Source organism: Tachypleus tridentatus, chromosome 4 (assembly GCF_004210375.1).
Source record: "Tachypleus tridentatus isolate NWPU-2018 chromosome 4, ASM421037v1, whole genome shotgun sequence".
In the NCBI taxonomy this organism is placed as follows: domain Eukaryota; kingdom Metazoa; phylum Arthropoda; class Merostomata; order Xiphosura; family Limulidae; genus Tachypleus; species Tachypleus tridentatus.
In genome coordinates, this window is record NC_134828.1 from 15,315,078 (window position 1) to 15,330,104 (window position 15,027).

General features: G+C 36.5%; 1 protein-coding gene across 1 annotated transcript; it reads right to left on the reverse strand.

Moving 5' to 3' along the window:
• Positions 1-8,182: 8,182 nt before the first annotated feature.
• On the reverse strand, positions 8,183-12,212 carry LOC143250032 (neurotensin receptor type 1-like). The gene is made up of 2 exons (XM_076500669.1): positions 12,203-12,212; positions 8,183-9,292 (listed from the first exon to the last, which is right to left on the reverse strand). Exons 1-2 carry the CDS (start codon positions 12,210-12,212, stop codon positions 8,703-8,705), a joined length of 600 nt encoding a protein of 199 aa, XP_076356784.1. The 3' UTR covers positions 8,183-8,702.
• Positions 12,213-15,027: the final 2,815 nt, after the last annotated feature.

Consider the following 15,027-nt stretch of genomic DNA (forward strand, 5'->3'; position numbering starts at 1 on the left):
AGCATTAATACAGTCAACAAGAACACTCGGAACATTCGAGATAATAAATTCTAGAAAATAAGTCCAGTGTGAAGAATGGCGAGTGTGAGGAAACAGTTACTAACTCTTTTGAAGTAGCTAACGTGTAAAATTAGTGTAGAAATACAACTGTGGCATTTTAACATGTATCATTCGTTTGAATTTTGCGCAAAGCTACACAAGGACTATCTGCGCAGGACGTCCCTAATTTAGCAGTGTAAGACTAGAGGGAAGGCAGCTAGTCATCGCCACCCACCGCCAACTCGTGGACTACTCTTTTATCAACGAATAGTGGGATTGATTGTAACATTATAACGCCCCCACGGCTGAAAGGGCAAGCATGTTTGGTGTGACGGGGATTCTAACCCGCGACCCTCATATTACGAGTCGAGTGCTTTATCCACCTGGCAATGCCGGGCTAATATGTATAAATAATTCTGTGTAAAAATAAAAGTTTTTACTGCGTAGAAATAAAGTGTGGCATTTGTACCGTGTAGGTATAAAACTGTGTCATTTGTACCGTGCAGGTATAAAACCGTGTCATTTGTACCGTGTAGGTATAAAACCGTGTCATTTGTACCGTGTAGGTATAAAACTGTGGCATTTGTACCGTGTAGGTATAAAACCGTGTCATTTGTACCGTGCAGGTATAAAATTGCGGCATTTGTACCGTGTAGGTATAAAATTGCGGCATTTGTACCGTGCAGGTATAAAACCGTGGCATTTGTACCGTGTAGGTATAAAACCGTGTCATTTGTACCGTGCAGGTATAAAACTGTGGCATTTGTACCGTGTAGGTATAAAACCGTGTCATTTGTACCGTGTAGGTATAAAACCGTGTCATTTGTACCGTGTAGGTATAAAACTGTGGCATTTGTACCGTGTAGGTATAAAACCGTGTCATTTGTACCGTGTAGGTATAAAACTGTGGCATTTGTACCGTGTAGGTATAAAACCGTGTCATTTGTACCGTGTAGGTATAAAACGTGTAGGTATAAAACCGTGTCATTTGTACCGTGTAGGTATAAAACTGTGGCGTTTGCCTCGTAATGCATAAGTGTGTCACGTGCTAAAATAATACTTGATCTGTGACTAATTGCATCATTATCCCCTCCTTTTCGTTCCTTATAAACATTGTTAAACATTGACACATATTGTTGTCTTATTTCGTGTATTAAACCACCGGTTTATTTTCCCTTTCTTGTATATATATATATATATATAAACGTCTACAGTTACAGTAAGTATGGATCCAGTTTCCTCTCTCTAAGCCTTGTTGAGTGTGTATAGATAAGAATTACTCTGTCTTCTTCTTGTGTTAAATGTAGCTTTAGGTTATGAAACACTGAATATTAATAACTGTTCAAAAAATAGCACAATTTTTTCCCCTGTTTATTCATATTTCATCACTAATAAAAAAGCAAACAAACACTGGTTTACGTTCTTTCATCTCGGTAGCTTTCAAATTAAAGTTCAATACGGTAAGCAAAACAGAGAACCCTTAGAAACAGGGAAAAGGTAGCTAAGAGAAGCATTGCAAGTCCCAAGAAGAATTTCTATATCTTCACTAATAATGTTACTAGGCCTAGAAATGAATTGAAACAAGACACGAGAAGGAATTCTATGGAAAGACAATACCTCGAGCTGGCTGCACGTGCCATTAATATTGTTGAGCTTTACACGATTGTTACGGACGAGGGCTTTTGTGTAATGGCACATTGAACATTTATATTTAAGGGACTGCGTATGTATGTCAGGGCGATATATAAAGAGAGAATTCTTATTACAAATCAGTTAATAGGGTTATTCAACTAACAGGAAATGTTCAGCTACAATTATTAAAAACAAACAAGCACTACAGTGAGAGTTTTGTTCCACTTCGTTCGAGGTTTTTACAGATGAAATTAAATTAATGGTTTTCCAACACTAATGCTCCCCGTTAGTACAGTAGTATGTCTAAGGATTTACAACGCTAAAATTACGGGTTCGATTCCCCTCGGTGGGCTCATCAGATATCCCCATGTGGCTTTGCTATAAGAAAACCCCAACATTAATGGTTTGGTTTAAATTTCGTGCAAAGCTACACGAGGGCTATCTGCGCTAGCCGTTCCTAATTTAGCAGTGTGAGACTAGGGGAAAGCAGCTAATCATCATCACCAACCGCCAACTCTTGGACTACACTTTTACCAACGAATAGTGGGATTGACCGCAACAATATAACGCCCCCACGGCTGAAACGGCGAGCATGTTTGGTGTGACGGGGATTCGAACCCCCGATCCTCGGATTAAGAGTCGAGTGCCTTAACTACCTGGCCATGCCTATGCCAGGCCCAACCCAACACCAATGATCAGTGGTTTTTAGTTTTTACACGTGCAGAACGATTCTACTGAAACGATTAATTTATTCTTTGATATCTGAATATATTAATAACTAAGTTCTTGTTCGATACTCTGGCTTGTTTGCTGTTGAACACAAATCATAGGCTGTGTTGTGCACCTACAGGAACCGAACCCAATATTTTGGAGTTATAGCTCTTCGAGACTGTAGCTGATCCACTGTGAGAGGGCTGATATTTTTAAAACAACAAGCGATTATTTTCTATTGCTACTTTTTAGAACGAGAAATTCAAGTAATTAAGAAAAAACTACCTCAAGAGTAAGGTTTGGAGGACCGATGTGAATCAAGAGTCAGGTTTGGAGGACCGGTATGAATCGAGGGTAAGGTTTGGAGGACGGGGTGAATCAAGAGTAAGGTTTGGAGGACCGGTGTGAATCAAGAGTAAGGTTTGGAGGATCGGTATGAATCGAGAGTAAGGTTTGGAGAACGGGTGTGAATAAAGAGTAAGGTTTGGAGGACTGGTGTGAATCAAGAGTAAGGTTTAAAGGAAGGGTGTGAATGAAGAGTAGGGTTTGGAGGACCGGTGTGAATCAAGAGTAAGGTTTGGAGGACCGGTGTGAATCAAGAGTAAGGTTTGGAAAACCGGTGTGAATCGAGGTAAGGTTTGGAGGACAGGTGTGAATCAAGAGAATCAAAGTAAGATTTGGAGAGTGAATCAAGAGTAAGGTTTGGATGACCGTGTGAATCAAGAGAATCAAGAGTAAGGTTTGGAGGACCGGTGTGAATAGAGGGTAAGGTTTAAAGAACGGGTGTGAATGAAGAGTAGGGTTTGGAGGACCGGTGTGAATCAAGAGTAAGGTTTGGAGGACCGGTGTGAATCGAGAGTAAGGTTTGGATTGTTGGAGTAATGTTTCGTGTGTAACTTCGAGCAACACTCAGTTACTTTTCTGAAGTTGTGATGTTTCTAGTGTGTCAAGAGTAACTTGGAGGACCGGTGTGAACACTAAGGTTTGGAGGAGTTGTTTTCTGAGGTTTGGATTGTTGGAGTAATGTTTCGTGTGTAACTTCGAGCAACACTCAGTTACTTTTCTGAAGTTGTAATGTTTCGTGTGTAACTTCCCCTTAAAAATGCCCCCTTCCCATTAGATGAGAGGTTGCCTACCCACATTAGGTGAGAGGTTGACAATCATCATTAGACGAGAGGTTAAACATCTACATCAGGTGAGAGGCTTACTATGATTTTTAGATGTGAGGTGAACTCTCATTATTGGACGTGAGGTTAACCATCAGTATTGGTTAAGGGTTAACCATCATCATTAGACGAGGGGTTAACAATCTACATCAGGTGAGAGGTTAACTATCATTATTGGTTAAGGGTTAACTATCATCATTAGACGAGGGGTTAACAATCTACATCAGGTGAGAGGTTAACTATCATTATTATACGAGAGGTTAAACATCCACATTAGACGAGAGGTTAAACATCTACATCAGGTGAGAGGTTAACCATATTTTTTTAGGTGTGAGGTTAACTATCATCAGACGAGAGGTTAAACATGCACATTAGACAAAAGTTAAGCCTGTTTTATTGGAGAATTCAGTAGCTGACAGCAAACACAACTGTAAAAGTCTGAACTCTGTTAATATTGAACATAAAACTTAAATTATTTAACACGGTTTTAATTTTTTTAACCGATACATTTTTCAGATAATACACATTGCCTTATCTAGCACTTTGGTTTTTGAATTACGTTTAGCATTAGCTATACCCAGTAAAGTTTTTATTATTCCTGTTTTTCGAGTCTCGTGGTGAGCTGAGGGCCAATTAAAGTACAGATTAAGATGTTTGTTTTTCTAAATACCCTTAAAAAAAAAAAAAACATTCTTAACTTAATAACCAAAGCATTAAAAAAAGACGATTCATTCCCCACTCACTCTCATGAGTAAGTTTAATGTTATGAAGTTAGAAGTGTTAAAAACTATTCAACCAGCATTGCAGAAATAAATGCAGCAAAAATATAATCAACATAGATGATAAAAAACGCAGTCTTAGATTAATTGTGATTTTACGATAAATCGTGTTTATATCACGTAAGCCTCGTAAGTGTGTCCACTTGAAACAAGAGGCGGGATTTCTGACGGGAAAGTGTATTTTAAGAGATGACACAAATACTTGTACAAATTAGTATGAGTTATAGGTATTCTCTCTAAGTATTTGTTATTTGAATTGAAGATGACGTGAGCAGCTTGGGGACGTGGTACACCACTCTTGAAACACTTTACTGATTGTCTTAATTTTGTGCAGATGTAATAACTGGGCGCAAGAGATTTTGGGAAATCTTTGTTGTAAGTTTAGGTTTTCAGAAACTTGTTATTGTTTATTACATGGTGTGTGCCGAATAAATGCTGTTGTTACAGAATAATATACATTCAGTTGAAACGTGATAAACTGGAAAGGGATATAAGTACATTATTTGATACTTACAAATAAAAAACATCTGCTTTTATAATACCAGATTATTAAAGTAAAACAGATTTGTCTTTAAGTTTCTTCCTGAATAGGTTTGTAACATACGAGACTGTATGATTTTGCATTTTTTTTTTTTTGATGTGCTAATGAATTGTTTGATTTTGAATTTCACGCAAAGCTATTCGAGGGCTATCTGCGCTAGCCGTCCCTAATGTAGCAGTAAGACTAGAGGGAAGGCAGCTAGTTACCACCACCCACCACCAACTCTGGGGCTACTCTTTTACCAACGAATAGTGGGAACGACCGTTACGTTATAACGCCCCCACGAGCATGTTTAGTGCGACCGGGATTCGAACCCGCGACCCCCGGATTACAAGTCGAACGCCTTAACACGCTTGGCCATGCCGGGACTGTACTAATGGGAGTGTTATAATTACTTTTTAATTATTCGCTAGAAGATCCCTACTTAGTTAATTTTTGTGGATAAAATTCTGCAATAGAAACAATACTTTGTCCAGCGAGTCTTTGTTCTAAATGTTGTCAGAGCCGGAAGTAATATTAAATGTACTTCGTTGTTTTCTTCTGTAGAGAATAATATTAGCTTGTGGAAAATGGTCATGATTCAACTCAAGGATGTTGAGTAATAGAATGAACGATTTTTCTGGATTTATTGTTTTATACAACAACAATGATCACAAGAACATCTTGACAATGTAACAGAAAATAAATCAATTATGAAACTTCTCGACTTAATTTCTATTAATCGTATAGGGTACTAAAGATTTGTTCTAGGCTATAACAGCGAACGAACAGTTCACCAATGAGATCCATCAGTTCTCACATTCAAATAACGCACGACTGAAATAACACAAGACACTTCATACACAACACAGCTACAACAGTGTCTGAGCAAAGGATTCTGGAAACAGGCCTTTAATTAACACGTAGTTACAACAATAGGTACTGCTTATATTAAACAGTGAATGTACAGGGTGTTCGGAAAATCACTGTGCAGTTTTGTTATCATGTTATTCAGTCTATTTCAAGCCAGCAACTGATAGCGGTGTTTAGAAACAAAACAAGAAGGATCCAGGCTTGTATTGATGCCAACTGGGGTCACTTTCAACATTGTTTATAATTGTCATTCATATTTACCATCTGTATTCTATATTGACACATGTCTGTTAATAAATATATAAGTGTACAGTGACTTTCCCAACACCCTGTACAACATAGGTAATTGTGGCGAAATTAAATTATGCGTATTTAACTAGATAAAAACAGTTTCCTAGGAAGAACAATACATTCTCATCTCTCTACACAAGTCGTATGTACACAATTGACTGTAAATATTGTCTTCAGTGACGTGAATAACCTTTCATTCTGTTTCTAAAATATCTTCATAATTTCAACGACCTCATGTTAATACTTGAAAAGCTGCACTTCTACAAAAATATAAGTTAAGAATACTGGTATTATACATAGATATGGATTATTACGTTTGTTGTTGAGAATAGATCAAACTGTTTATACCTTAGATGAAAGTGGTGTGGTACATACAGATTACAGATAACTAAGAGTTGTGTGGTACAACTAGACTGTAGGTAAACAAGAGTGGTGTGGAGTGGTACAACTAGACTGTGGGTAAGAGTGGTGTGGAGTGGTACAACTAGACTGTGGGTAAACAAGAGTGGTGTGGAGTGGTACAACTAGACTGTGGGTAAATAAGAGTGGTGTGGAGTGGTACAACTAGACTGTGGGTAAATAAGAGTGGTGTGGAGTGGTACAACTAGACTGTGGGTAAATAAGAGTGGTGTGGAGTGGTACAACTAGACTGTGGGTAAACAAGAGTGGTGTGGAGTGGTACAACTAGAATGTGGGTAAATAAGAGTGGTGTGGAGTGGTACAACTAGACTGTGGGTAAATAAGAGTGGTGTGGAGTGGTACAACTAGACTGTGGGTAAATAAGAGTGGTGTGGAGTGCTACAACTAGACTGTGGGTAAGAAAGAGTGGTGTGTAGTGGTACATTAAGTTGTCTGTAAGTAAGAATCGTGTGAGTCGGTATCTTTAGAGCAGGTATATAGGACAGAGTGATGTCGAATGAAAATTAAAAGAACGACTTTGTAAAAGAAAATTTTAGTTTTTGTACATTTAAAATGAGTTTGTATTCAAAGGTTTGTGTTCGGCTGATAGTTTCCTGATAGGGGAACTTGACCACTGTGTTAGAATAGAACAATAGGTTAAACAATTGATATTTAAAATGAGTTTGTCTTTTTTTTTGATGCACCATTTTAGGTTAACTGTCTCGTTTTGTTTACTGTAAGCATATAAATAAATACATTGCTGGGAAAAGCTCCTTCTCCTTTGAGGAGATTATTCATCATCTCTCCTTCAAAAGATCTAAAATTTAATGACTTTAAAGAGCAAACATAAAATATCTTAACATTAAGTCTTCTAATAAATAAACTCACTGCCTTTCGAATATATTATTTATGGTAATTCAAAAATAATATCTACTTCCATTTATTATTCACAAGTTTTTAAGGAGAATGGTTTGATTTGCTTGAAATATAGCATGTAACACACTCACACAAACTTTGTTATCCTAATTATATACAATAGGTATATGATTTCCATTTCTTACTTTTTGGGAGCAGTTAACTTCAATCTCTTGTATTTAGGGAACATAGTTTCATCTTGACTACATATCTGTCATAATAAAGGACTAGAGTTCGATCTGTATTATATTGATCAGATGTCAAGTATTTCTATGATAATTAGGTCATTTTAGTGAATATAAAACACAGATACCATTAAGAAAATATTTGGATAGCGAAGATTTTCCACATATCTGTCATAATAAAGGACTAGAGTTTGATCTGGACTGCTTAAGTATTATATTGATCAGATGTCAAGTGTTTTTATGATAATTAGGTCATTTTAGTGAATATAAAACACAGATACCATTAAGAAAATATTTGGATAGCGAAGATTTTTCCAGTTACATTTCGTCTCGATTGTAAATGCTTATTAGATTTCCGAGAGGACCGCGTTTTGAGCTCGGGAAGGAGGTCTCAGAATTGGCCAAAAATCCACTGGACATGTAAAAATATTCCATTGAAAACACTTTTGAGGACAAAAGAGAAGTGTACGTGATAGTTGCATGAGCAGTGAAAAGTTTCAGTTTAATATAATTATTATTCATTTAGTTTTTTTACAGTTTCAGTTCATTTCATTGTGACATGAATAAATTAAAATGTTGAATTGAAGCTTTCCATTGTTCGGTGAAGAGATTAAAAAGTAAGGGAGGTCGAAAGGAAAACTGATGAAAAACATTTTTTTTTTTTTGCAAAATTATATTAGAGTGTAGCACGAGAATTTTTTATTATTCTGAAAATGCTTCGTTAACTATAACTTACTATATTTAAAATACATAAATATAACTACACATTCCATCCACTGGTGGAGCTGGACGTAAACCACACAAGTAAAGAAATACCAATTATAAATATGGTGGTTTAGAGCAAAATTACCTTGAAACTGACGAAAAATCGAATGCTTTTAGCTTATTCGGAAGTATTCCGCATGTCTCGAGAAGACGTCCAGCAACTCGAGAAACTCTGACCGGTTTCTAGATGCCTTTTGACCAATGCAATAGAGGGTACGTTAGCAAAAGCGAGTTCTTCCGATTTAAGATCAAAAAATGGGTGGGACTTTTTCAGTGTGATAATTAATAAAGTTACAACAACAATAATAATAAAGTTTAACATTTTTCACGTATATCGCTTGAACAAAGATGTCAGGAGAAATCAACCAATTGGAAGAGAAAGCCACGTCTTACAACTTCCTCTTTCTGTCCCATTCCAATTTTTCTGTCAGGTTTTCTGACATCTCATTTGTGCCATGTAATGGGAAAGTTCCGACTCATCAAAAGCGTCATCTTCCAACATCTGTAAGCTGCTGTTACTAATCGAGTTGCTGACCTTTAGGTTATCAGTTGAACCCGGACTTTCTTGCAAGGAGATTGCTGGAGTGTTAAAAGACGTTTCCTGGACTTGTCCAGAAATAGGAACTGTTGAAGAACCATTAACCTGACGTAGCCGTAGTTTGATGTTAGTCATGTGGTGTGGGGAATTCGATACGACAGTAACATCAGTGGTTTCAAAGGCCGTAGACCGGTAGGTGCTGTTTAATCGAGATAGGTAACTAAACTTACTGCTCCTTCTTTGAAGGCACCCACAACACCTAGCAATCGTGTCTTTGAAGGCTTGTCTGAACTTGAGAGATAAGATACTGTAAAGAATTGGGTTGATGGTTGCGCTGAAGTAGTAGGACACACCTGAAACATAGTTTAAGGCATCATAAACCTTGCGATCAGTTGGGGTCGGTTCCGTGACGTAGATGGCCATTAAACGTTGGGCGTGGAAGGGTGCCCAGCAGGTGAAAAATCCAGCAACAACAGCAACTGTAAAATATAAATAAGAAAGGTTATTCAAAGTGAGGAGGTTCTTAAAATCTCAGGTGACCGAAATATGAGAGTGATCTGTTTGGTTAATTTTAAAAAAGTAAACAGTGATCTAAATCGCGTGATGCAAATTTTCAGGATACTTTACCACTGAGAGAACACTTGTGTTAAATAGGTTTATTACAGTTTGAGAATTTCCCCGAAAACTAATGATTTATGCTAAACTTAAGAGATTTAGCAGGCTTATAAAAAAACTATAGAAACTATAGTAGTTTCGCAATAAATTACAAGGACTTCACTTGCTCAGAAAGGACTGACTGGACGGATGTGGCTAGGCCTGAAATTATCCTTACGAGTGTTAAAATGAATCAACTGTGTTGTGCCTATGGTATTCTATAGTTAATAAAATGGGACTCTGTACATGGAGGTAATGTGTTAAATAACTGAACAGACTGTAATAGTCTTTACTAATGGTCTTAGAGAATTAAATGACAGACAGCGTTAGACTCGGAATAAACCGAGAACATGGCGCTACAAATACTGTAGAAGTAAAGCTAAATTATTAATCAACTGAGCAGATGGCGCTCTAATCACACCTGTTACAATTATGGATTGGAGATCATCATTGAAACGGATCGTTGACACTCATGATCTTATGATCTCTAAGTTTATCCTGATTGGAAGTTCAAGATACAATCAGAAGGTCAGAGATTTCTGAACTTCTTCGTACTGTGAAGTCACAGGTTGAAAGTTAAGGTTTAACCCTTTAGGCATGCTTGTCGCCGTATGGCGGTCAGATTGGAAGTTTGACGTCATCAGATAACGTAAGTTGGGTCAAACTATTTGTTCAAATATAATTTTAAGGTTCTATTGGACAGGTCTTTCAATATGTATCTTTGGCTATTTAAATGGTTTTAATGGTACACCTAATCTAATTAGACACGTGTATAAAGTACGAACCTAAAGGATTAATCAAAAGGGTGATAGTGGAGACCTTTGAACTTCTCGCGTAATGTAAGGTTATGATTTCAAGGTCAAGGTTTAATCAGAAAATTAATAGTCGAGATCTTTCTAGAGGCCAAATAAGAAGAAAGTTGTAATTACGACAGAAGAGAAATATTCATAAATATAGAATTCACAACCATGAGATTGAAGCTCGGCCCTCAAACGAAAGGATGAAGGTTAGAGCAACAAAAATAAATAAAAGTTATTTGTTCTATGATCTTCTTCCTCAGCTTGCAAGGTTTGGCACAGCATAGTGATAAGTGTAACAGACAAAAACAGTTTGTTTAGAATGTATGTTTCTCACCGTTTAATTTTCAAGTTCACTTGTCTCACCATAAGAGACACTGTAAGAATAGATATAACTCATATTACAATAACAAATCAGTCCTCTTACAAAAACTACAACGATTCATTTTATTTTCTTACGTTCTATTAATAATTAAAAGGTTAAATAAACAATGTCGTCCTTAAGAAAGTTAAATACGATATTTAATACTTATAATGTTCTAAAAACGTTAAATTGTCGCACAGTAAAAATTTCTTCACTTTTAGAATAACGAACTTGGATAGAAAAAGTCCGGAATTTCTTGATAACGAGTTATCCACTTGAAATAAAAATGTATTTCAGAACGACTGGTATTAACACTTTTACTGATAAGGAGAGAACAACGTTTCGACCTTTCTAGGTCATCTCCAGGTTAAGAAGATACGATCTTATACGATCAGGGCTGCCGACAAGGGTCAGCTGCTTAGAGGCCTAGACGAATGAAACCTGGTAAAGCCCTAAAAGCTCCTTTAGCCTGTATCTTCGTTTAATAAAAAACAACAACAACAAAGAACAACATAGTTTTTGGCTTTTCATTACTTATGGATACTTGATATCTTTAGATGTGTTAGTTCGATACATGGTTAGACAAAAACAGTGCAGTCACCTGGTTTTTGCAAGTTGAAACAAAGAAACTCATGCAAATGAAAAAAAAACTCATAGTAATAAAAAAGTAGTTAAGAGGTGTTTATACCAGTCAATGTAACGAATAAAAGCTAAATTATTGTAAAGTGTAAAGTTGTAATGAAAGCAAAATTAGCTGAATATACAGAAACGTCTGAATGTGTTTTTATAAAGTGATAAGCATCTGTATTTTAGACACAAATAAGTCAAGAAAGTCTATAGAAATTGTATTTAAAGGTAATGCTCTTTTTGAGATTATGCACGGATTAAGTGTCGTTTTGTGAATAAAGAAACTAAAACTGAAACTAAAACCAGTCTTCAAGTGATGACAACGACACTGTGTCACCTGGTAGTATTGTTGTTATATTGGGAAGTTTGACTAAACAAAAACAAATGTTATAATTTTGAACTGAAAAGCCGATATACAGTCTGGACTCTTAGATTTATAGCATCTGATAAAGGAATTTGCGAGAAAAGTTCTAAACAGAAACCCAGAAAAAATTATGTTTGTTTGTTTGAAATTAAGCACAAAGCTGTACAACGAGTTGTACTGAAACTCGGTTTCTAGTGTTGTAAGTCCGCAGACATACCGCTATGTCACTTGGAGGGGAGCTGATTCCCCCAAACAGCAGTCTGTTTTATTTAGAATTCTAATAATTTAATGACAGTAGTTCCAAATTATTAAATGTTTTCCTCCAATTTGCTGTGACTTGGATTGTTTCTTGACTGAATTCCGCATAAACCTACTCGAAGGCTATTTATGCTAGCTGTGCCTACTTTAAAAGTAAAGAACTGGAGGGTGTTCTGTTATTGTTACAAGTTTCTGTGGAGAAATAAATGTTCAGGGCCGAGATGAATTTTGGGACAACTGGGTTGCTGTGATTTCAGTTTTTTCTTCGTCCATCTTTCTGATGAAGATAGCCGATGACCTCAAGCTGTGGATGGAGACTTCTAACCTTTCGCCATCTTCTGTATGTTTGTTTGTTTCGAATTTCGCGCAAGGCTACTCGAGATCTATTTGCATTATCCGGTGACAGTGGCTGGCGTTGACTAACTGCCTTTCTTTTAGTCTACCACTTTGACTTTTGACCAATGAAAAATGAGATTGGCTATTACACTGGCTTGGCATGGTCAGGTGGTTTGGACACTCAACTCGTGATTTGAGGGTCGCGGCTTCGAATCCTCGTCACACTAAACATGCTCACTCTTTCAGCCGTGGGGGCATTATAATGTGACGTTCAATCCCACTATTCGTTGGTAAAGGAGTAGCCCAAGAGTTGACGGTGGGTGATGATGACTAACTGCCTTCCCTCTAGTCTTACATTGCTAAAGTAGGAACGGTTAGCGCAGATAGCCCTCGTGTAGCTTTGCACGAAATTCAAAACAAACAGAAACTGTTACATTATAATGCAAATGCGGCTGAAATAACAAGCTTGTTTGAGAAAGTGATTCGAACCCACGATTCTTAGATTGCGAGTAGAATGCCCCATCTCTTGGCTGTGTCAGGCTTTCGTCATCTTAGATTTTTTTTATTATCTTGTTAAATATATCAAAATATTCGTTCAGATTTGTTTCAACATTTTTTTGAGGGTCATAGGTCATCAAGACGCACGGCCAAAACAACCACCTACTGGACACACTGGGTTATTAACAGGAACGATCGCGATTTTCCACTTTCTGTATCTCTGTCTGTGATAATCTAAACAATAACAGATTTTCAGTGTATGTATTGAGCTAGATTATTACTTTACCTACTAAATTTCAAGACCATCCATTAAGACATACCTGAGATATAACATATACAACTTCAACTGCGTTTCTATATATTGTTTTCTCCATACCAAAGTGCGGAAACTTTATTTGATAGAAAAACATGTTTAACTTCTATGGGTTTGTTTTCGAATTTGGTACACAGATAGATCTCTTCAACCTATAATTAAGCGTTTCATTTGGTGTAATATATTTAAGCCTCATGTGTAAAGTTGTTCAACAGAAACTGCTCAAATTAGACAAAATGTCACATTTTGACGCAAAACGTCACGTGAGCTCTCTTTCTAACATTTTCCCTGCAGCTTCACCTAAGAATACAAGTGGAACGTTTCTAGTTTTTGTCATTCGTATTAAAAAGGCTGATGTAGGGCAGCAGAATTATAAGATTAAATGTTATGCAGATATATAAGTACCGGTTAGGCCAAGCAAACTAGATTAACAGTTTTCTAAATAATTGAACGGATTGAAGGTTATGATTCATTGCTAACTTTTCAAGATGAATTTAATAAACTTTATGAAATTTTCCTAATTAAAAAAAACGTTCAATATCACGTGATACTTACATAAATAATGATGCTTGATACGACTGTACTGATTGCATGAGGGTGATGACAAGAAACTGTTAATCTAAATTCCATGGCGTTAGTATAAAAAAACTATTAACATTGATTTAGAAAGAAAAAAAATACCTCAATATATATTTAAAATAATCTAGTTGATTCCGTAGAGTATAGGTCTGTTCCGAATAATAGAGTTCCGATCCTAAATCTGCTATCGAATGTCACTTATTTACTTGTGGTTTGTTGGTGTGTATTGACCATCACGCTCCAAGTTGAACGAAAACATAGTCTAGTTAACTAATGGATGAATAGTTGCTGTAAAATAAGTGTAGTTACCACTTTGACCGCCAGTTTTCATTTCATTCCTTTATGGTGCACACTCAATCCTTTTTTTCTCGCACTTTTATCTACACCTAAGGTGTTTTTGATTAGATTTGTATTAACCATAACCTTTACTTCATGAATTAATATCTTACTATGTATTATCTTGGGGTATAGCAGGCCCTATGTTGTCTTAAACACTCTGCTGTGTATACTTCGATGGCTTTATTTGGTCGTTAAAGACTATGTCACCACATTCGGTAATGCTCTATCTTACAGCTGTGGATCTTTGCATTAGTCCTGACGCATTGTTTTCATTGCGAAAGGCTCCTTCAGAAGGTTATTATGTACTGCTGGGATAAGACTTGTTGCAGACCTTTTTCTGGGTGGTTCTAGTGTCCCAGGTTGATCCATATACTTATTCTATTACGTACAAGGGATATTCATATTCCGGAAATTTTAAATTCCCAGCCTGAACATATCTGTATGATGTGAATGTATGAATATTTTGTTTCATAGTTTTAAAAGTCGGTAAGTTTTTGATATTCTTACATCTTTTATCACTGCGAAATAAAAAAAAAAAAACCACCAAAATGTAGTTATGATACATATTGTTCGACAGCGACTTTATAGTGTTTGAATTATTCCCCAGTCTTGCTTATTTTAACATTTAAAATGGTTTTAATATAACGTAGACAACCCTCCACATATTAAAGATTTTGCTTGTTGGTCGACGGCTTGTACTTGCGTTTACATGTCTCTGCGTTTGTATTTTTTAAAATTATTAAAAATTGCGAAAAACTCTCTGTATGCACATTGAACAAACTAATAACAACTGTTTACAATTTATTATACGTACCAGCCCTGTCAAACCTATAGCATTCCAACTATACCAATGCCACAAACGAAAGTGCTGTATATCTATAGATAGAATTTAAGGAGATAAAATTTAAGGAGGATATATAGTTTGTTTTAAGGGAAGGCAGCTAGTCATCACCACCCTCCGCCAACTCTTGGGCTACTCTTTTACTAATGAATAGTGGGATTAACCGTCACATTATAACACACCCACGGCTAAAAGGGCGAGCATCTTTGGAGCGATCGGGATTTGAACCCGCGACCCTCACATT